The sequence below is a fragment of the Rhinichthys klamathensis genome, unplaced genomic scaffold, assembly GCF_029890125.1.
Source record: "Rhinichthys klamathensis goyatoka isolate OS25496 unplaced genomic scaffold, OSU_Roscu_1.1 h1tg000020l_1, whole genome shotgun sequence".
Taxonomy (NCBI): Eukaryota; Metazoa; Chordata; class Actinopteri; order Cypriniformes; family Leuciscidae; genus Rhinichthys; species Rhinichthys klamathensis.
The window spans coordinates 326,723-349,008 of record NW_026606571.1 but is presented as its reverse complement, the minus strand read 5'-3'; the positions used below and the strand labels follow the sequence as shown (position 1 = coordinate 349,008).

The following is a 22,286-nucleotide window of genomic DNA, read 5'->3' as shown; positions in this document are numbered from 1 at the left end:
TATAGCAGATATCATTCATTTAATATTTTAATGTACAACATAATTTGAGAATCAGAATGGCAAATCCTGACTGGAGACAGGATGAGCTGGGGATGGAGGAGGGAAATTATCTCCTGAGAAATGCGATAGCTGCTGATAATACTGAAGGAGATTATACGATTGCTGTGATAGGCATCGTATTCCTATAAGTAGACGTGGATCAGCTGAGAGTCACTGATGAGAGCTTGACTAACGTGACCTGCCAGAACTGATGCTTCACTTGATTTCATTGTTATTGGAACGAACATATTTACATACAACTCATATTGTTAATGAAATTAAAGTAATTAAAACATTGAAGCAATGTTTAAATTGTTAAACATTTAGATTAGATTAGATTGTTAGATGCTATATATTCATGAAAGTCATCCAGTCTTTGGAGCATAATCTTGAGGACTGTGAATTTAGAGGTTCTGGCTCACTATTGTTGTATGCACGTCTTCTTTAAAGTAGAAGATTTTTTTCTGGTTCTGATGCCAAATGTGGTTCCTGTGGTATCTTATCCACTGGGATGTCAGGTGTCACATTTAAATACTCGGAGTTCAGGTTCAGTATATTGTTTATGGTCCTCAACTTCTCTCTCTGCCTCCGTTTTGCCATCATCCATATAAGACACCTTTTTTCTTGATCCTTTTGGCCAAGTTCATCAATTGACAGGTGTTCTTTTTTGCCACCGAGTTTTCTTCTTTGGTAACTAAAAACAAAAAGAAAACTACTGTATACCACAACTATTACTACCACTACTAATAATACTAATAATAATAATAATAATAATAATATAATATTGGCAGGTGTTCCTGTTAATCACTCAGTTTTCTTTAGTTACTAAATGCAAAATTGAGCCGATTGTATGCATTGTAACAGTGTTTGATGCAATTATTACTATATATAGTATTATAATAATAGTAATAATAATAATAATTAAATAATATAAATAATAAAAACTTTTCTAATACTTTTCTCTTCTTTTTTAACAGGATCAGCTTTGATCCTTTCCCAGTAGTGAGCTCCTTTTTCCTTATTTGATAAAGGCATCTGCAAAAGTAAAATTCAGTCAAAATGATGTAATAATATACTCTGTACATTTCCTATTAATAAAATGTTGTATTTATTTATTCCAAATATGTACAAATATGACCTACATACATTGCTGTCATTCGGTAAAGCCAGTAGATCATTCAGTATAACCAAATCTTCGGTATTACCGAATGACAATATTTTTAAACAATGCTAACAGGCTGATATCTAGCTAGCTAGCAATTTAGCTGGCTAGCTAGCTAGCAAAAAGACAATCAGACATTTTATATTTAGTACAAGTTTTTAAAATGTTACAATATTTTCCATGTTTTACAGCGGTTGTACCGAATGACCTGATATTTCGGGACATGCGTATATGCAAGTGAAAACATTTTTTAAATAGTTAAGAGTGAGTTACTTACTTTGCTTCACGCCCGTGTGGTCCTTTGCAGGTGTCTGAATGATGTCACATGATATTGACTGCATGACTTTATCCAAAATGGTGCCTTAATATTGGTTACTCCAAATGACATCAATGAAATTAATTTTTCCGGACATTCTTTCTCATAACAAAGCAATGACTTCTGCACATAATTGTAATACCATTTTGCACTATGTTGATATATAATGTTATAAAATCATGCCAGAATAAAAAATATATAAATTTATTTCATTTTAAGATATTTTAATCACAAATGAAATGGCTGTATTGGCCTTCGGAAGGTTAAACCGAATGACCTTTGAAACTTCAAATTCTTTAAAATACCTTTATGTGTAGTAAAATATAATTAAAACCTTTGGATTCAATAAAAGAGATCAAGTTGTACTACCTTACATACTTTGGATGTCATATCTTTGTTTTTTAAAATTATTATTAAGGTCTTAAAAATGACCAATCATGTCATTGACCCATTTACGACATTGTGGTGCGCACCAAATATGGATGTTTAATTCACACAATTTTTTTTTAGATAGATAGATAGATACTTTGGGTACAGCTTTGAGTCATGCTAGTCCTCACTTTGGAATGCACAAAACGTAATTTCACAGATGGTCAAGTCAAGGGGCTTAAAGTCTGCAAATAGCTCGGCTGTAAACAAACATCACACGCTCCCACTAGTACTTCTTTAATCTAATGTTCTACTTTGTTGCTTAGCATGTTTCATAATGATATCCTCATTTTACATGCGCCGAATGAGCAACTTCATTACGGTTGTCTTTGCTGTTTCCCGGTGAGATTTGAAGATGGGGTTGGCTGCTGAGTCGGGGTCTCCACCTCAACCTCATGTCCTCCTGGCAGCGTTCCTCTTTTGGACACTAGCAGCAGCTTGTGCCCCACGCCCCCTCCCAGATGTTGTGTCTTGAGACAGATGTGCACCCCAGCTCAGTATCCAAGGAATCTAGGTAATGTGTTAAGAAGGGAGATGTCTTACACTGGCTGATGAAAGGAAGGAACGTGCCAACGCAACAGCCCACCTGGCATCCAAACAGAAGGAGAGCTAGCATTTTATTAATGGAATTATGTAGACTATAGAAATGACACAATATTTGCTACATGTGAACCAAGTCATTTCATTGATAGATTTACAGAAAAAATAGATTCTAAGAATTTTTAAAAGAAATTCAGCAAGTATGCATTCAATTGATTGCACGACATTTAGTGACACTAAAGCCATTTATAATGTTCCATTTCTAATAAATGCTGTTTTTAACTCATTTTGAACTTTCATCAAATCCTGAAAAATGGTTTCCACAAAATATTAAGCAGCATTACCATTTACCAAATTATCATATTAGAATGATTTCTGAAGGATCGTGTGATCCTTTTTGAATATAACAGAAATTAAGCTACCTTATTTTGACATAGGCTACTATAAGTTTAAGTATGCTATGGAATTATACATCTATATAAATGTACAACAAAGACAATTTAATCATGTCTTTCTTACAATTATTGGGCAACATTTTTCAGTTTTCCTTGGCTGATACTTGAGGTAGGCTACATTTAAAGATTATATATATATATATATATATATATATACACACACACATACTATATGCAAATAGGTATTTTTATGAATTGCCTTAGTTCACAGTTAAAAACAAACTCAAATACTCAATACTCAAGGTCGTGTGTGCCACACAAAGGCAAGCTTTATTACTGGAAAGACAAAAGGAGAAGACATCATTTCAAAAATAACATTCTGAAATGAAACAGTGTAAAACACGAAACAGAAAATAGTTGCCTGCCTCAAATGATGAATCCAAATAAATAGGACTAAGCAGTTTTACATTAAGCACATCCTTGTCAATCCACAACATGAACAAATATTTAATCTTGTGACATTCTTTTAGATGTCTTACAAAGATTACAAAACAGGATATGTACAACTGAAGAACTAGAGGACATGCTTGAAGTATATTTGTACCAAACAGTGTGCAATGGCAGCATAATGACTGGATGTCCTTCATCTGGGACGCTCACATGACCCAGAACTTCACAAACATAAATCGGCAGCTACAATGTATGACCAGCCATGTGACATGTTTACACGCTGTTCATACTCCCTAGCACCCAAAATTCATTTTCATTTTATTTACAAAGTCACTAGACAATGCAAAAAGGAATTTGGTGTGTGATCACAGTGGCGGAGCTTGTAAACAGCCACAGTGGCTGCCCGCATCTCATCTTCCGCCACTGAACAAAATATTGATTTCAAGTGTACAGAAATAAAGCAAAACCAACTATTTGAACAATAGTTAAAAAATGGAAAAATCTCTTTCATTAAACAGGACCAGCCTGTTCGGTTTTATTCCAAAAGTCTGTTTCCATTTCCAGTTTGGCCTTGAATATTCACAAACAAAGCCCTTATCATGTCAGCTGATCCATATATTAAAATGTCCAGTCTGAATCTCCTTCCAGTCCATCTGCTCCTCATGCATTAACCTCTCTTATGCTCATGAACAGAACACTAATATTCCAATTTGGTTGAAAATGAGGGGGAAAAAACATTGCACTCCAATGGTCATATTTTCATCTAATTACTTTAACAAAGGCTCAGAGTCACAATATATTGGCCTGTTTTTACAGCAGCACTGATGTATATCCACATAAATATACGCATGTCCACAAAGCATTAGCATGAATTTATAATAGCCTTTTTTGTTTTAATTATTGCCACTGTACACACTTTGAATTAAGCACTTGAACCATAATTATTGCTTTGTGGTGGAAAGCAGACTTCAAGATTAGCACTTTGCACAAGAAAACACGTTTTTATTTTTCCCATTGAGAATCAAGTTTAGAAGCACATTGGATGATATCATCCACAAATATTTCTGCTGCTAGTGCTGAAAATGAGCATGGAGGCAATGAAACGGGAGATTGCTACATAAGATGCATGAAAAACTAAACCCAAGCTGGTCTGATCTTAATTGTCTCAAACCAGGCGATGTACAACCTTCAACCTGCTACGAAATCTCTCGAGGTCATTTAAAAAAGGAAAGAAGATTCATCGTGCCAAATTCGATCCGATCGAGTCCTCGCAGAACTAGCACAGGGATCGCTTCACAAATTCATGGTTGTCTACACTACAGAGCAGCAGGAGATGTTAAGATACAGATAATCACTGTAATATATTCCCCAGTCACACCCATCCTATCTCTCAGATAGATATTGCCTCTAAAAATAGAAGCATGTATATATCAGACAGTGTTCTAGAGGAAATAAGGGAAAATTGACTTTGGTAGGATCATAAATGGTCTTTTTTACACATATTTTTGGCCCTTGTTTCCCTCCATTCCTCCATCTTAGTGTTCAGATATGAATGGCTCCCATTTAAAAAAAAAAAAAAAAAAAACACATTTCGCTTCCTGCACTGCAGCCAATTCGACCAGCATGATAATGCCAAATGGGTCTCGTTCTCCTCTACATGACCCAGGCCTCGCGCACAGCTCCCCAACGGTCCCGGCTTCACAATTCCCTTGGATCGGTTCCCTCAGATTTAGTCATTAGTGCATACTGTAGGCATGTATTTTGAATCTTACACTAGAGAGCTCGTATTTATACATTGAATAGCTTACATTGAACATTGGAACCTCTTTTAAAACATCTGTTTCCTAAGTTGAATCATTCCGAGCTTCAACTGGCACAACGACAGCAAATCTCTCAATAACAAGGAGTGAATAGATGACGGCTGATGATTGAATCTCGTTTTGAAAAAGCAAGATACAGTACTGAAAATACATATGATGCACTGTTGAAGAGCTCAGGACAAGGAGGACAGCGAGGTGTCCACTTGCTCTGAAAGGTGTTTCTTTGGGGGGTGAGGAAGGATTCCACACGTCAATGATGTGGCCATCGGAACCCACCCCCTTCCCCAGACCAAAGCGCAGGGAATGGTGTAGCTTTTGTTATGGGGGTGAAGTTCTCCACTCACATTACTGAGCAACTCTTGGCCTTCTCCTTCTTGAAGGTGGAGGATAGTAGCTCAGATTTGCTGGGGAGGTGCAGCAGGCGTTTGGACAGGCGGCGGGTCGGGCTTGGCTTGGCAAGTGGCTGCAGCTTGTTAATGCAAGCCAGCGCAGCTGTGCGGAACACGCTGTGGATGCTCTTCTCGGAGGTGAAGGCTGAACACTCCAGATAAGCCTCGGCACCCAACTGTTTGGCCATGGCAGAGCCCTGTGATGGAAGGAGATGCACAAAAAACTCAGTTCGCTGTTGGTTCTTAATAGAAGCCAAAGATACAGGTCATAGATTCAAAAGCTTTGTTCATGTTGTGAGTTGTCTATATAGGCAGTTACCTTTTAAGATAGCATCCGAAGTAAAGACAAGTGTCTGATTTAAAGATTTAGATGACCCCCTTCCTAAATTATACAGGGCAGCTATGTTTTCATGTACCCATTAACCAGATAAACATATATTCTATTATTATACATAACTTAAGTAGGATTTTATAAAGTGAACATGTTATTTCCGAAATGGCATTGCATTTAACGGTCACTGCACTAACTCCAAAGCAATTCTTTAAATATTACCTAGAAATTATTTACCTAGCTGATGGTGTATCTTTTTTTAATAATAATAATAATAATACTTTTCACAATATATACATACACACTACTGTTCAAAAGTTTGGAGTCGGTAAGATATTTTTAAAAAGTTTTTGAAAGGATGCAATTTTTTGCTAAAAAAAAATACAGAAAAAACTGTAATATTGTGAAATATTTTTGCAAATTAAAATAACTTTCTATTTTTTATATATTTTAAAATGTAATTTATCCTATTGATGTAAAACATAATTTTCAGCATCATTACTCCAGTCTTCAGTGTCACATGATCCTTCAGAAATCATTCTAATATGATGATTTGCTGCTCAAGAAATATTTATTATTATAAATGTTGAAAACAGTTGTGCTGCTTCATATTTTTGTGGAAACTGTGATACAATGTATTCAGGATTATTTGATGAATAGAAAGCCAAAAATAACAGCATTTATTTGACACAGAAATATTTTGTAACATTATAAATGTCTTTACTGTCACTTTTTAATAATTTAATGCATCCTTGCTGAATAAAAAAAAAAGAAAAGTCTTTCAAAAAAATTCTTACTGACCCCAAACTTTTAAATGTGGTAGTGTAGTTCAAAAAGCAGTTTGACAGAGAATATTGCCTTACAGCCTGAGTAAGCAAGATCAATGCAACAGTGGAAAGTAGTTAGAAAGTGGCTGTACCTGCTCATGAGTGATGGGTGTTTGTTTCTGATTGGACAGTTCCATCAGCGTGCAGACATCTGTCCGAAGGTCTGTCTTGCAACCAACGAGGAGAATTCGAGTACTGGGGCAGAAGTCGAGGATCTCAGCCCTCCACTGCAAAGAGACAGAAATATATAAAATAATTGTTTTGCAAGAACGGATTAATCTTACAGAGCAAACACATTGTTCTGTATAGGGTTGCATAATGACAATTGTAATCTTGATTCTTAAGTGCCAAGCACTTCTGGCAAGTATGGCGTGATAAATATTGCAGCCCAAAAATGCTAAAGTACAGTAAAAAAGCAAAAACAAATGAATCATTCATAAAGAACTCTAAATTAAACTTCATAAACTCCCACATGAAGCACATTTTTAGGTTACCTGACAAAACATTTTACGGTAAAGAAAGCCCAATGCAATGCTTTCTTGAGGTCAATGGTGGGTTTGAATATTAATAGGAATATCTGGTTACCTTCTTAAGTCCACTGTCAAAGATATCTGGGCGACTGATGTCAAAACAGAGGAGCACGGCATCGGAGTCACTGTAGCAGAGGGGTCTCACATTATCATAGTATGGAGATCCTGAAACAAGAGAGAGATGCTAATGAAGAAATGACTACAATGATGAGAGGAAATCAGCAGAAAATAAAATGTCAATTCAGAGGTAGAGAATATTTTTAAATGTTACATTTCAATACAAAATTATGACAGCAAGCATTTTTGAAATCCACAAACCAGCAACATTAACAAAATAAAGAGACAATTTTGGTATATTGATCAAATCCTACAGTAAAACAGGAACATTAACAAAATAAACATTCAATTTTAGTTTAAGGCTTAAGTTAAAATGCTTTAAAAATAAATGTTTCATGACCCTGTGTGTGTGTGTGTATATATATATGCCCTCCACTGGAAAGAGACAAAAGAGGCGAGAGAGAGAGAGAGAGAGAGAGAGAGAGAGAGAGAGAGAGAGAGAGAGAGAGAGAGAGAGAGAGAGAGAGAGAGAGAGAGAGAGAGAGAGAGAGAGAGAGAGAGAGAGAGAGAGAGAGAGAGAGAGAGAGAGAGAGAGAGAGAGAGAGAGAGAGAGAGAGAGAGAGAGAGAGAGGAGAGAGAGAGAGAGAACAAATAAAATAAGTAAAAAATAAAATTAACTTCTAAATATGTTACACCAGTACATACATAGCTGACTGTCTGTGAATGTGCTGTATCTGCAGACTGAAGCAGACAAAGGCCAGAGGTAGAGCTCCCCTGCTCATCATACATCCTGTTAAAGCCCTCTTCTTCTCACTGCTTGCCATATTGGCATTTTAAAGATGAAGAAAATGACAATTGAGCTATAAAAACCTCATTGATCTATGTGTCTCGCTCTCTCCCTCGGTTTATTTTTTTTTTCCAGTAGATTATGCAACTGGAGCGATGGGGCTGGGGTTGGCACTCTTTCCCGCTCTTGCTCAGAATCCTTAAGTCACCCCCCCCCCCCCCCCCCCCCCCCCCCCAGTACCTCCAGTCCCTCTGTTTCCACAGCAACAGCCTTGGAGTCAACCATCTGCAGAGCGCCGTCTTCCTAAAGGCATCCCTTAACTGCCCATCAATCATTTGATACAGAGCAGTGCCCACCCACTTGGTACTGAGAAGATGCTGGGGAGGCGTAAACAGCCTTATATACACCTCACTATTGCAGAGTCTCCTTTACTGGATGATTTTTTCCTTCTGAACCTCACGTGTAACAGTCTTCACGTCTTTGCAAGAGTCAGTGAAACAATTGTTAGCCATCCACTGCAGTCTAGAAGCCTCATAGTTAACAATATTGATTGAACTTTGTTGAAAAGGGAGCTTACTTTAAAAAAAAAAAAAAAGGGGGGGGGGGGGGGGGGGGGGGGATCTGGGGTCTGCATCAGAACATGTCACTCTTATGAATTGAATCGTTCTTATTTCTAGGGCTGCCCCCGACTAAAGATATTCCTAGTCGACTAACACTCCTGCATTTTAGCGATTAGTCGAATAATCGTTCATTTATGATATTAATATAAAAACTTGCGTATATACAAGGAAAGGTATAGTCCAAGTTGAAGTTTAACACTTCCATATGACAGAAAATGCTAAAGCATGATATTAGCGCGTTCAAAATGAAAATTAAGCGCTTAAAACAGAATAGTAAAGTGTTTAAAGTATACAGCGCTTATGACACGTTATAGGCTAATTATAACATAAAAACAGCAATCAGACTGCCTGTGCATTAATAATTTATTATCAAAAATACAAACTGTAACAGTTACATGTAAAAAAGAAACAGTTTTGAATAAAATAAACTAAAATTCGTTCTTTAAAATAAATTAAATAAACTTATTAGTAACTTAGGCCTAGTACAAAAGAAGGCAAAAAATACTGTAGCAAAAACGCTGTTTGGTATAAAAATACAGTGGAAAATTAAATTAATATAATTTTTATATTGTTCAAAAGGAAAATTAACAAAAACGAACAATTTAATAAATGCACATGGCACATCGCACAACGCCAAACTTAGAATAAAAAAGGGCAGCGGCAAACAAATCAACAGCCTAAGTATTTGATTAAATTGTTTAGACAACTAGGCTATATTTAAGACAAAATGTGGAACAAATAGGCTAATTTAAAGAACACTAATACAAATCAAAAATATCAGAGCAAAGCCGCAAACTGCATTAAGACGACGGATGAGTCTTGACCTGAAACAAATTGCAAACATCAGACAAATTTTTCTTACAGAATAAAAAAACAACTTCTGCATTATATAAAAACGAATAAATAAAAATAATATTTATTTATTTGTATAACCTACCCGGTTATAAAAATACCCGTTTTTTTATAGCCTAACGGATAGGAAACCGAAACGCTACAAAAAGGAAATTAAGCATTCTTACCTAAGCTTTCAATTCGATTTTATTTTTTTCATATTATGTGAGAGGAACACCAGCTTGTCCACATTGTTGGGAAGAAGGGAGCTTCTCGACTTGTTCACAATGAAGCCGGCCTTTGAAAAGATGCGCTCTGATGGAGTGGATGTGAAAGGGATACAGTGGAGGCGTTTAGCTGCTTTAGCGAGCTTTGGATATCGATGTTCATTTTTATGCCACCATGCCAATGGTCCCGAATCAACCTTTGTTTTATCTGCCAGTACATTTTTAGTTCATCCTTCTCTTCTGCATGCTCCTCCTCATCAATGGCCATCAGCATGGATATCAGCCAGACACCTCTCCCACAAGTGCGCTTTGGTATACCGCGAGGCACGAGATCTCGTTGATCTCTCGTTGCTTTGATGTCATGTCATACACTGACTGCGCAGGCCCCTGATTGCGTAATTTTTTTCACGTTTTTTTGCGACTAACCGACTAATGAAAATGTATTCGACCAAGCCCTCCTCATATCGACTAACATTTAGTCGACTATTTGGGGGCAGCCCTACTTATTTCATTTTAGAAAATCAAAACTTTTCGGTGCAACCAGTTGATTCCCAAATAACTGATTATTTGATTCTTATTATTGAATCAAATCACATACAGTGTGAACAGTATGGTCTAACTGATTCCCAAATAGTTAATTTGGTTCTTTTTTTAGTGACTCAAACTCCCACGGTTTATAACTTACTTTGTTATATAGAATATAGTATAAAGTCTGAAATTTTTTTGCAAGAACTGTTACATGTTTTTTCAAACATTACTTTTACACAAGTAGGATTACTAAAATAGTTATTTATGATTCCAATCTGTAAACATCAAATAAAATCCCTAAACAATACGTTAAGTATTCAATTTTATGTCATGTTGATTTTAGGTTGATTGAAACTTATCCAACATGACTCTTATGAGCATTTCTTTCAATGAATCACTCAAAAAGACTTGGGATCCTATCTTGCACTCGGCGCAAATGACTTTGTACACTGACGCATGTATCATTCCTATTTTGCACCCGCGCAAAGCGGACTTTTCCCTCCACAGACGCACGTCGGTTAACTAAGAAATACACTTGCGCTCCCCGGGGCGGTTCAGCGCAAAGAGGAGGCGTGTTCCGGCGCAAACTTTCCCTCATGCTATTTTGCTGTTCTGTAAAACAATTGCGCCACTGACCAGAAAAAACCTAGTCTAAAGTCAGTGGCGCGTTGCGCGTTGTTCATTATGCTATTTTAAGGGCGCATGCTTGGCCATAATCAATGTAGCGTGTGCACAACGCGCATACACGTTGCTTCTCTCATCTAAGCAGCAGTTTTCATTTTTGCAAATCATACATTATTACGATAGATAGATAGATAGATAGATAGATAGATAGATAGATAGATAGATAGATAGATAGACAATTTATTATAAAGCATACATGTAGCTTACACATTTACCCAAATTATCATACGCCTGTTTAACAGAAGTTAATTTGTGTGGGTTTCTCCATCCCCAATGTCACTTCTCTGTGTTTTACGGCCCTGACGAGAACGTTGCTCTCCTCGGCTGTGAACCGCTCCTGGCGCGCGCCTGGCAAATCCGCCGTTATAATAGGAATCCGCTTTAGAACAAGCGCGCCTGCTCTTAAAGTAACACTATGTAGTTTTTCAACCTTCATAATATATTTCCAAGACCCTTGTGATGGTACATCGACTTAAAATAAGTTAAATGACACGTCTGCCATAGCCTGACGTGGTCTGTATCGCTTTTACCACTATGTACCACTACATAGTGCCACTATGTAACTTCGGGTTTCGGGTAGGAACCCGTGCACAAAAAGAACTACAAAATTCGACTGCTTTACGGCATACGTCACTTCCCCCACCACTTCCTCAAATTGTCTGTGGCCATTGCAGACATCCCAAGTCTCCCGGGAGTCTCCTGCGTCTCCCTGATGCCCGCAAATTAGTTCAGATCTGCCGGAATCTAGAGCGCGCATGCGAGACAGAACATACTGCGCGCATAACATACATAGCGCGAGCACGGCAGAGAGAGAGAGAGCGAGAGACCTTGCGAGTGTGCCTCACGAAAGCTAGTCAACCCGCCACCAGCCGCCCCCCCCCCCCCCGTCAAGAATCCAGTCACCAAGATATACCTCCCTGAAATGACTTCTTGCAGGTTGGGATGTCTGCCATTGTTGATTCCAAAGCCAGTGCTGGATAAACAGCGAGCGTGCGCGTGCGACAGTCGGCTGCGGTAGGCTAAATTATTTACGACAGCAGTAATGGAAAATTCTGCTTCCAACCTGTAGGGCGACCGCTGAGGAAAAATCACATGGTGTTGCTTTAAAGGGAATGTGAGATGACGCTCTGATTGGTTTATTTCACGTTACGCCCAAACCACACCTATGAATAATGAAGCTACTTCAGACCAACCCCTTTTAGATTTGCGCCAGGCGCAAGAGGCGTTTATCCCGCCGGGAAAATAGCAACAGCGCCGGGATCCGCCCACAAAGTTACTTGCGCTTTGACACTTGCGTTTCAGATCGTTAAAATAGGGCCCACGGTCTTAAGGCCCATTCACACCAAGCACGATAACTATAAAGATAACGATAAAGATAACTATATATGCGTCCACACCAACGACTGATAACGGTCTTTTTATTCTAAGCACGCGCGCTGCCCGCGCTGCGGTTTCAAAGTAGACCTTTAAATTAGAATGGATTCTGATTGGCTGTCAGTGTTTTATCGTTCGACAGCTGGAAAAAAATCGTTCTGAAAGTGATCCCAACGATATCGTTCCTCATATCTTTATCGTTATTCTTTAATATGGAGAACGATTTTTAGAATTATATCTTTATCGTTATCTTTATAGTTATCGTGCTTGGTGTGAACGGGCCTTTAAGCTGTTGTTTTGAATCAGTCTGATGAATCCTTTACTCAATTGTAGAGTGGAGTACATTCAGTGAAGGATTTGCCAGACTGATTCAAACTGATAACTCATGACTTTGAGAATCTTTTTGAGCATTTAGTTGAAGAATTGCTCAAAAGGGTCATGTTGACTAAGTTTTAATGAACTAAAATTCAACATGAAATTAAAAAAGCTAATTTCCCTCATTTCATTATGGAGAGATCACTGGTTAAAGCAGGAATGGGTTTGAGTGAGTGCGAACCACACTGCAGACATATCACTCTGAAGCACAGATCACCGCCTCTTTCCTCTATTACCGGGACATCACGAACACACAAACCTGGGCGTGAGGCTGCATTCAATTGCTGTTGATTATAATGCAGCGATCGATGTAGATGTACACCGAGGGACAAGAAGCAATTTCAATTAATCTTGACAAAATGGCACATCCCAGCAGTCAGAGACAAAGACCTCCACATGGTGAGCTTACCAAAACTCACTCAAACCACTGTTTGAAATCTGAAAAGGACACTGTGACGCTTATACTGTTGGCAGGGAGCGCTTCCTAACATGAATCATGTACCACCTGCAGTCTTGAATCACAGAACTGCACTATGTGTGCAGGGATGTGCAATAGTGAACAAACCGCTTCTCCGCTCTCAACCCTGGGCCACATGTTCCCTGGATAAACAAGATGAGGATGTTATGCTGCCTGTGTATTACCAGACGTAGGGTTGGTGAAGCGTGCAAAAATGGGGGGAAAAAAGAGCAGAGTAGAGTCGCTACAATCGCACTAAATGCTTTTTGTTGTGAAGCCATGCCTGGAGCAAACTAGCTTAACTGAAAAGTGGGCCAACGTGAGCATGTGTTTGATATGAGATGGCCTTTTCCTTGGGTGCAGGAAAAGTCTTGTGAAGAGAACAGATGGAGGTAGAGTGGGCTGCTTTTGTGTGCCGCACAGACCAGAGCCGCAGCGTATTCCATCTGCTGATCCCTTTCACTCTTTGAAAAACTATTTTAGCAGCGTTTCAGCAATGACTCTGAACTATGACTGTAACTATCAAGTTGTATCAGACATGTTCTGAAACATAATGAAAACAATCACATTTCAACTAAAGAAAGATTTTTGGTGCGCACCTGAGTGTGCTTGACGTCACAGTTTGGATTGTAAAAACGTCACTTGAAGAGGTGGTCTTGGGTATGATTCACTTCAGTACTTATTAAAAGAGTCATGTTCACAATGCTCGTCCCTCATGACTAAGCCTTCTCTGACAGTCTAAATGACACAGTGATAACAGATCCTGTCAATTATTACGGCTTAATGTCATTTACTAGGGAAAGAAAATATCACTCCAGTGTGAAGAAGATGGTATCATATAATGAAAAGAAGAAAGCATTTTACCCAAGTGAATGAGCTTGCTGTCTGTATTGAACGATGAAAAAGTCTGGCTGCAAAAATAATGCCAGACAATACGTCATTTTAGGGTTGTCACTACCTCAATAAAACAACCCATGTCTAACTCAAGAACAAATAACATGACTCTTTTAATTAAGTGTTTAAAAAGACTCATCAGTCGGAAGAATAATTCACTTAATGAACTGAATCAATCAGATCAGTTATTAGTACAGGTTATTGATCTGCAAATCATTATCATTCCTGTTCGACTCAAAATAAAGCACGAATTATTTTGTGTAGGGATGCACCGATAAAAATTTTGGCCGATGCGATAACCAATATTTATTTATAATTGAAAGCCGATAACCAAATGTTTATATAATTTTTGAGAGCCTGATTACAAAAACCAAAGTCTCACCATTAAAAGTCATGTCCCAAGCACACAATTATAATGTTCTCATTATAATTTTATATGTAGCCTATATGACAGACTTGCACTGCACATGCTGGACTGTATTTTAACTAAGTGATTGCAATCATTTCAAACAGTGCACATCTGAAGTGTCTCAGCTGAAGGAAATAATCCATTATTTATCATCTTTAATATATCGGCCGATAACGATAACATTAAAAATGTACATAATGTCAGGCCAATATTTCATGCATCCCTTATTTTGTGTACTTGTTGAAATCTTTACTGACTTGTAGTTAAATATGTGTATTTGCAACAGATATTATTTATAACAGAACTTATAAGCTGAATAAGAGTAAACTCCGACGTAGTAGAATATGTGAGAATTAATCAGCACTCTGAGACTCATGTAGATGCAAGCAGGGGGCTGAGAGAGGTCAACGTTCACAAAGGAGCCAGAAGCAAGTGAAAGCCCCTGTCCGTCTTCCCACTAGAGATGAGAACAAAACCTAGAGCATTCTCCATACTCCCAACCCCCCTTTTCCTTAAGATCCCAGAGATTCCATCACAGAACATGATGGGAGCTCAACAAAGAAACCCCCCCTCTCTCTCACTGCGAGGGGCTGGCCATGACCCCTCAGGGAATACCATCTCAGAGCTGTGGTGGTGTTTCCTCATTGGTGCCTGTCATCAACTGCCAATGGCCACTGGAGAGCACATTAATCTACTGGCTGTTTTAATGTGCTAATGGAGCACTATTTTTACACATCTTGTGTAGTCATCCCATACTGAAGCAGCGGAATTTATATTCACAAAAATGTACATCCATCAGCGTAACAGCAAATGCCACCTAATCCATTGCTAATGCCCCAATGCAAATTAAATATAGCCTCCATATTAGAAATACACACGGCCATCTTCTAAGAGCCTGGCTGCAGTAGGTCCAATTGGCTGTCGTGATTAAGTGAGAGGATTGATTTTCACCTGTAAATCCTTTCTGGGCCTCAAAGAAAGCAGTTGGAAACCCAATGATGAGGTCAGCGCAATCAATGAGGAGAAGACAAATAAGAAGCAGTGTTCACATTGAGCAGCATCACTGAGCTGATATAAATAGCAGCACACAGCATATAACCGAAAACAACACTCCAAATCAAATCTGCCACACTGTAAAATGTTCTTATTATGTCATAACATGTTTGTTTTTTAATCCATCTCACTTGTCACAATTTCTGTCATTTCTAACTGAAGTTCAAGCTAAATTTTCTTTAGTAGTAATTAAAATCAAAGTGATCGAAAAAGTGCAATGACCTAATTACTGTAGGTTATGACTTTGGCACCAGCTTGATTTTACGTACAAAACCGAAGCAGCAATTAAACCTTTTTAAAATGCACACTGAAGGTAATGGGACATCATTTAGGACTATGAATATGTATATACACACATGCATTACCACTGAAATGTTTGGGGTCAGAAAGAAAATATTAGTATTTCAGCAAGGATGCAATCAATGGACAGTTTTTTTTTTTTTTTTATAAATATAAGATTTCTATTTTAAAGAATCCAGAAAAAAGATTCACAGTATCTGCAAAAGTATTAAGCAGAACAATATTTACAACATTGATAATGCTCAGAAATGTTTCTTGAGCACTAAATCAGCATATATTTCTGAAGTATCATGTGACACCGAAAATTCAGCTTTGTCACCACAGGAATAAATTACATTTTAAAACGTGTTAACATGGAAACTAGGGGTGGAACGGTACATGTATTCGTATTGAACCGAAACGGTACGGGCGTCACGGTTCGGTGCACGAATTTGCACGCAGAATACACGGTACAAATAAAAAAAAAACCTCTTAAATAGCGATAAATTTCGCTCTATTCGCTTTTGGTGTGACTGTTAACGCAGCAATGAACAGGCTGCGATCAAGATTGCAATGCAGGAGTGTGTGTGTCTGTGTGCGCGCGAGAGAGAGAGAGAGAGAGAGAGAGAGAGAGAGAGAGAGAGAGAGAGAGAGAGAGAGAGAGAGAGAGAGGCGCGATGAACAGTGTGTGTGTGTGTGCGAGAGAGAGAGAGGCGCGATCGAACAGTGTGTGTGTGTGTGTGCGCGCGCGTGCGAGAGAGAGAGAGGCGCGGGCGCGAATCGCGCGATGAACAGTGTGTGTGTGTGTGTGTGTGTGTGTGTGTGTGTGTGTGTGCGCGCGCGCGAGAGAGAGAGGCGCGGGCGCGAATCGCGCGATGAACAGTGTGTGTGTGTGTGTGTGTGTGTGCGCGCGCGTGCGAGAGAGAGAGAGAGGCGCGGGCGCGAATCGCGCGATGAACAGTGTGTGTGTGTGTGTGTGTGTGTGTGTGTGTGTGTGTGTGTGTGTGTGTGAGAGAGAGAGGCACGGGCGATCGAACAGTGGAAACGTAAAAACATACTCCGTCACTTTTTTCATACAGGACATCATTAAAACTGCAAATTGTTTACTTATATTTGTGTACACTGGCAATAAAACACAACATTGTGCTTTTGTCACACTCTAAACTCTTGTCAAACTGTAACCTACAACTGTTAACAAAAGTTTTTATGGTAGTATTATTTTATACGGAAATCAATTATTTATAATTCAGATGAGAATAAAGTTAGTTAATTAAAATGAAGGAAAACAAATATCTTGATCTGAAATAGCAAATTAATTTTAAATTCATTCAGGTACAATTACCAAACATATCTCAAGGTCTTTTCGTCTTTTTAATAATTTAATTAATAAACTAATTATATAAAACTACTGTCAGTGCACTACAAATAAACTGGTTCTATGCCTTTATTAATAAAACTTATTTAAAAAAATACAAGGTTTAAGACATTTATAAAAATGCCTTCTGCATTTTTGCTTTGCTTTTCACTCCATTGTACCGAAATCGTACCGAACCGTGATGTCTGAACCGAGGTATGAACCGAACCGTGACTTCTGTGTACCGTTCCACCCCTAATGGAAACATTTATTTTTGCAATATTACTGTTTTTACTGTATTTTTAAACAAATTTATGCAGCTTTGGTGAGCATAAGATATTAATAGTGTTGTCGCTACAGTATATTTTGTCTTCTTAGTGGGAGAATATAGTTTTGTGAGAAATACTTCAGTATCATTTTAGTTTTTTGCCAAATAATCAATTTATCTTTTTTTCCTGAACTTATGGATATGCAGTCAATTCCGTTTATATCCGAGAGTAGTTTGAATTGAAATATCCGTTTAACTTGATGGAAATACAGTTTGAATTCTACAACACCAGCCATGATTAACAGCTAAAAACTGGATAAAACTCTGGTTTGCCCTCTCATCCTCATTCAAGCCCCGACTCATCCCCTTAAACCGTACTCTCTCTCAGCTGGCTTGTCTCCAAGCAGACTATATCAGATCAAAAAGCATGAGCAAAAGGCAGGGGCATATTAACAGCACATATTTCATTCAGCAATCTGTACATGAAATCTTAATCCTTGCTCTCGCTCTCGCTCTCCCTCTCTCTCTCTCTCTCTAGCAATCACTATCGCACACGTACACAAACACATTATAGAAACCTAGTCCTATCAGCCACACTTCACAGTCAGCGGACAGCCAGACGTTACTGGGTGCTAATGATGCTTCTATTGGCAACACATCCAAAGAGATATGAGGTTATCATGCCTGTCATTTACTAGGGATTCAGAAATGAGCAGTGAGGAGTAGACATACACAGCACATTGTAACCAGGTCAATAGGCTACAATGGGAAGCCATGGGGAGATGTGAACTGCCTCAGTGATCATGTAGTCGTTAGACTACGGATTATGTACGGCAGTTGTTAGAAAGACAGACATAGTCTATAGTCTCATGCCTGATGCATATTGGACAAAAAAGTGCTTTCTTGATTTGGAAAGCTCTAATCTGATTGGCTGACTTCATACAACTTCCGGGATTAAGGGCATACAGCGTTTATCATCAGTCATCTTGGAAACAAAATCACATTAACATGGCACTTTTGAGGATAAAATAATCGCTGGATTTTCAAATTCGAGTATCAATTCTTGGAATGATATTCAAGTTAACTAGATATCCACAAGCAAAATAGTCTGTAATTACTATTTTGGAACAGACAGAAATTCTGATCAGAGTCTGTACTCATTTTTCACACCATGTTATATATTTTCTTTGCAGAAAATAGTTTTTATATGGTGTTCTATTGCAAACTGAGCGTCTGTTACAATTATTCTACATTTACATTTTTCTACACTGCTTCAGAATTAGCATAAATAATATGTTCAATATTCAAATCAGGTCTAGTTTAGTAATCAGCATGACTGGATTGGCCCAACACAGATCAAAACAAGCCAGGCTGTTTACTTGAGCAGAATATAAAACAGCTACAATTCGTAACAACTGTAAGGAATGTAGCAATTCGGTGACTTCAGACTATCAAGATACTGGTACATTTTCTAACATCAAACAATTCTGTGGTTTCCAATTTCTAGTGTTTTCTCCAGACAATTTCAGTTAGACTATGAATACACTAAAGCAAAAATGCATGAATATCTGATGATATTAACTACACAGATGCAACATTATTATAATACTGAAAATCACGTCTCAGTTATTTGTCATTTTAATATATGATGTGGGCAAAATGCCCCCTCCAAGTATGGCAAGCCGTTTTGACTTTTAATCATTAGCAGGATATGAATTCTTGATATCAACAATTCCATTTTTACTAGTTAAAATGCTAATTATTGATATCAGGAATTAGATTTCTACCAGTAACAATGTTAATTCTTCATTTCAACAATGACGTCATCTCACAGAAATATGAATTCTTGATATCAAGAATAAAATTTGAACTAGTAAAAACTATAATTCTTGATATATGTAATTGGATTTTCACTAGTTAAATTTCATAGGCTGCCATTCAAATTCAATTGTTGATATCAAGAATTGATTTCTTACTAGTTGAAATTCCAATTTCACATATCAGAAATACAGTTCTTACTAGTAAAAATCATAATTTTTGATATCAATAATTGCATGGTTACTAGTGCAAATGTCTGTTCTTGATATCAACAATTGAATTGTGAAAAAGTTCATTTTTGATATCACATTACAATAAGGTTCCATTTATTAAAGTCTAGTTAACTACATTAGTTAACATTCTATTAATATTAGTTTCTATGCGGATTTACTCCATGACAAAACCACCCCAGTCATTCTAGAATGATTCATTCTTTCCAAATGCAAGTCATCTGGTGAAATTGTTTTTATATCGCAGAAAAATAAAATATCGCAATATAATTTTTTACCAATATCGTGCAGCCCTAATCCTCGCTATGTGTTTTCTATACAGAGATATCGACATCGGTAAATATCATATCGGGCATAACAGCAATATTAATATCAGTTATCGGTATCGGCCACAATTTTCACATCGGTGCATCACTAATTATAATGGGATTTTGGCAATATTGTGATTAAACTTTACCTCATGTAAACGCAATACTTTGATCAAACTAATGCGGTTAAGCTATAAATCGTAGTAACCATATTCACATTAAACTACGGCAATTTTAATCGCAATAAACAGACATGTAAACACCTTAATCTCATTATTACCGCTCTGTCCAAAGTGTGCATGTGCGCAGACGCACACGGATACTGTGTGTTGTTCACACAACTTCATGAATGAACTCCGTGACATTATTCTGAAGTTGACTCTGATTATTATTAGAAATAATTGCATTGGTGGACATGTAAATATAGTCTGATATCATGATTGTGATTGTTACTAGTAAGAAAGCGTTTTAGATATTTGAAATTACTCTAATTATTGATATCAGAAATACATATCAGAAAAAAAACAAATGTAACATGTTGAAATACATTGACAGATATCAAGAATTAACATTTCAACTATTGATAATTGAGTTCTTAAAGAATTTATATTTTTACTAGTAACCACGTAATTACTGATATGAAAAATGAGTACAAATTTTATCTCTGATATGTGAAATTGTAATTTCAACTAGTAAGAAATCAATTCCTGATATCAACAATTAAATTTGAATGGCAGCAGCCTATGGTGAAATTTAACTAGTGAAAATACAATTACAGATATCAAGAATTATAGGTTTTACTAGTTAAAATTTAATTCCTGATATCAAGAATTGTCATTTTAACTAGTGAAAATGTAATTGTTGATGTCAAAATTCATGTCCTGGGAATGAATAAGACAAAACGGCTTGCCATATACTCCTAGTCCATTTTGACATCACATTAGCTCAAAACAGTATACCAATCAAGAATCCCACTAAAGTATTTTGATTTAAAGTTTATAAATTAACAGACCATATACTGTTTTTCCTCAATTACACATGACATTTCATATTATGTCGAGACTCATAGGGCTTCATTTAGCTACTACATTATGATGTCGTCCAAAGTTACATAACATGGCCAAAACAAAATGTTACTTTCGATTTAGATGCATTTTAATATTTAGTCACGCAGTCACCCGTTTAATCTTACCTGACGTGTCCCATAAACTCAATTCAACACGTTGGTCATCAAGCTCCAGACAGGCCGTGTAGTTCTCAAATACTGTGGGCACATACGTCTGAGGAAGACATGCAACATATTAAAACTGATGAACATGCATGTGATACATAGCTATATGGTGCTTAGAAAGAAACCGGGGTACCACTTTAAATCTTTACATACTGTCCCTTGCCTCTACGTAAACCGATTTAATGTTTGCATCATTTTGTAATATCCTAACGGACTTGGTAACCAATGTTACAATGAAATTATTCTTAACATGCATGATGAGAGAAACAACAGTTAATCTAGACATAAATGTCATTCGGAATAATAATATAATTACAGAATTGTTTTAACAAATACATTTCTTTGAGAAATGCTGTAGGCTACTGACCTCCGGATAACAATCCTTCGCCAAAACCTGTAACATCGCAGTTTTCCCGCATTGAACATCCCCAACCAGAACCAGTTTACATCTGACTACCATTGGTTGTGCGTTTCTTCTCTCTTTCATGGTTTCACGATGTCTTTTAACAGAATAAAATAATCAAAAAGTAAAACGCCTAAAACAGACCGACACGAGGATGCGCGAGTGCACAACGGTTTCTGTGGTGATTATAGGCTACACAACACTGCGCCGAAGTGATTGAACTGTGGACTGTGGGCTTATATGTGCCTCACAACAGCCAATCACCTTGCACGATGCTCATGACGTCTCACATTATTCCCTCCTCCATCTGGATGGAAACGTATTTCCCCGACGACTCAGTCTTTTGGGAAACTTTTGTCTAATCCTTATCGGTGAAAAATTCCACAAGAATGCAAATTTTATACGAGTTATCCAAAATATCCACACTAGGGTTGTTCTGTGATTACAAAAGACGCTATACAAATATATTATAATAGCCTCTGAGATAATTTGCTTCAATGTATGTCTATCACAAACAAACTAAATGATGCCACTTCACGGCTTTTCCTGCATAATGTGGCGTCTTAATTATCTCCCGAATAGCTATTAATTAGATTGTTTTCACTCAGCACAAAAAGTCATTTGGTTTGTTCACATTGTCCCTCCACCTACACGACTTTACTTAGTTAAATGATCTGTGAATTGCCTACTTTCTTTCAGAGTTTTCCTTTCATTTTTGAGGTCTTTTTTTTTTAAATCATAACAACCTCAAATGTTCCCCAAACGATAGGCTACGTCCCCAAACAATTCAATAGCTAATTCGTAAACTATTAGGTTTTTTCCTGCCATAATACTGAAACCATTATTGTCTTGATCAAATGTATCCGTTTTG

The 22,286-nt window shown here is 37.4% G+C and overlaps 1 protein-coding gene across 1 annotated transcript; it reads right to left on the bottom strand.

Annotated features, from left to right (window-relative positions):
• Positions 1–3,185: 3,185 nt before the first annotated feature.
• Positions 3,186–21,599, bottom strand: rnd1b (Rho family GTPase 1b). Its single transcript, XM_056238678.1, has 5 exons — positions 21,380–21,599; positions 20,974–21,061; positions 7,284–7,393; positions 6,791–6,925; positions 3,186–5,737 (listed from the first exon to the last, which is right to left on the bottom strand). The coding sequence occupies exons 1-5, from the start codon at positions 21,497–21,499 to the stop codon at positions 5,492–5,494; spliced, it is 699 nt and encodes a 232-aa protein (XP_056094653.1). The 5' UTR covers positions 21,500–21,599; the 3' UTR covers positions 3,186–5,491.
• Positions 21,600–22,286: the final 687 nt, after the last annotated feature.

Bases quoted from the DNA above. Each gene is read 5' to 3' on its own strand.
- rnd1b (XM_056238678.1), bottom strand. From the start codon at position 21,499: ATGAAAGAGAGAAGAAACGCACAACCAATGGTAGTCAGATGTAAACTG. The intron at 7,394-20,973 runs GTAAGATTAAAC...CTCTTGTTTCAG, and splicing joins GAGTTTATGGGACACGTCAG to GATCTCCATACTATGATAAT. The intron at 5,738-6,790 runs GTACAGCCACTT...CTTCCATCACAG, and splicing joins CACCCATCACTCATGAGCAG to GGCTCTGCCATGGCCAAACA.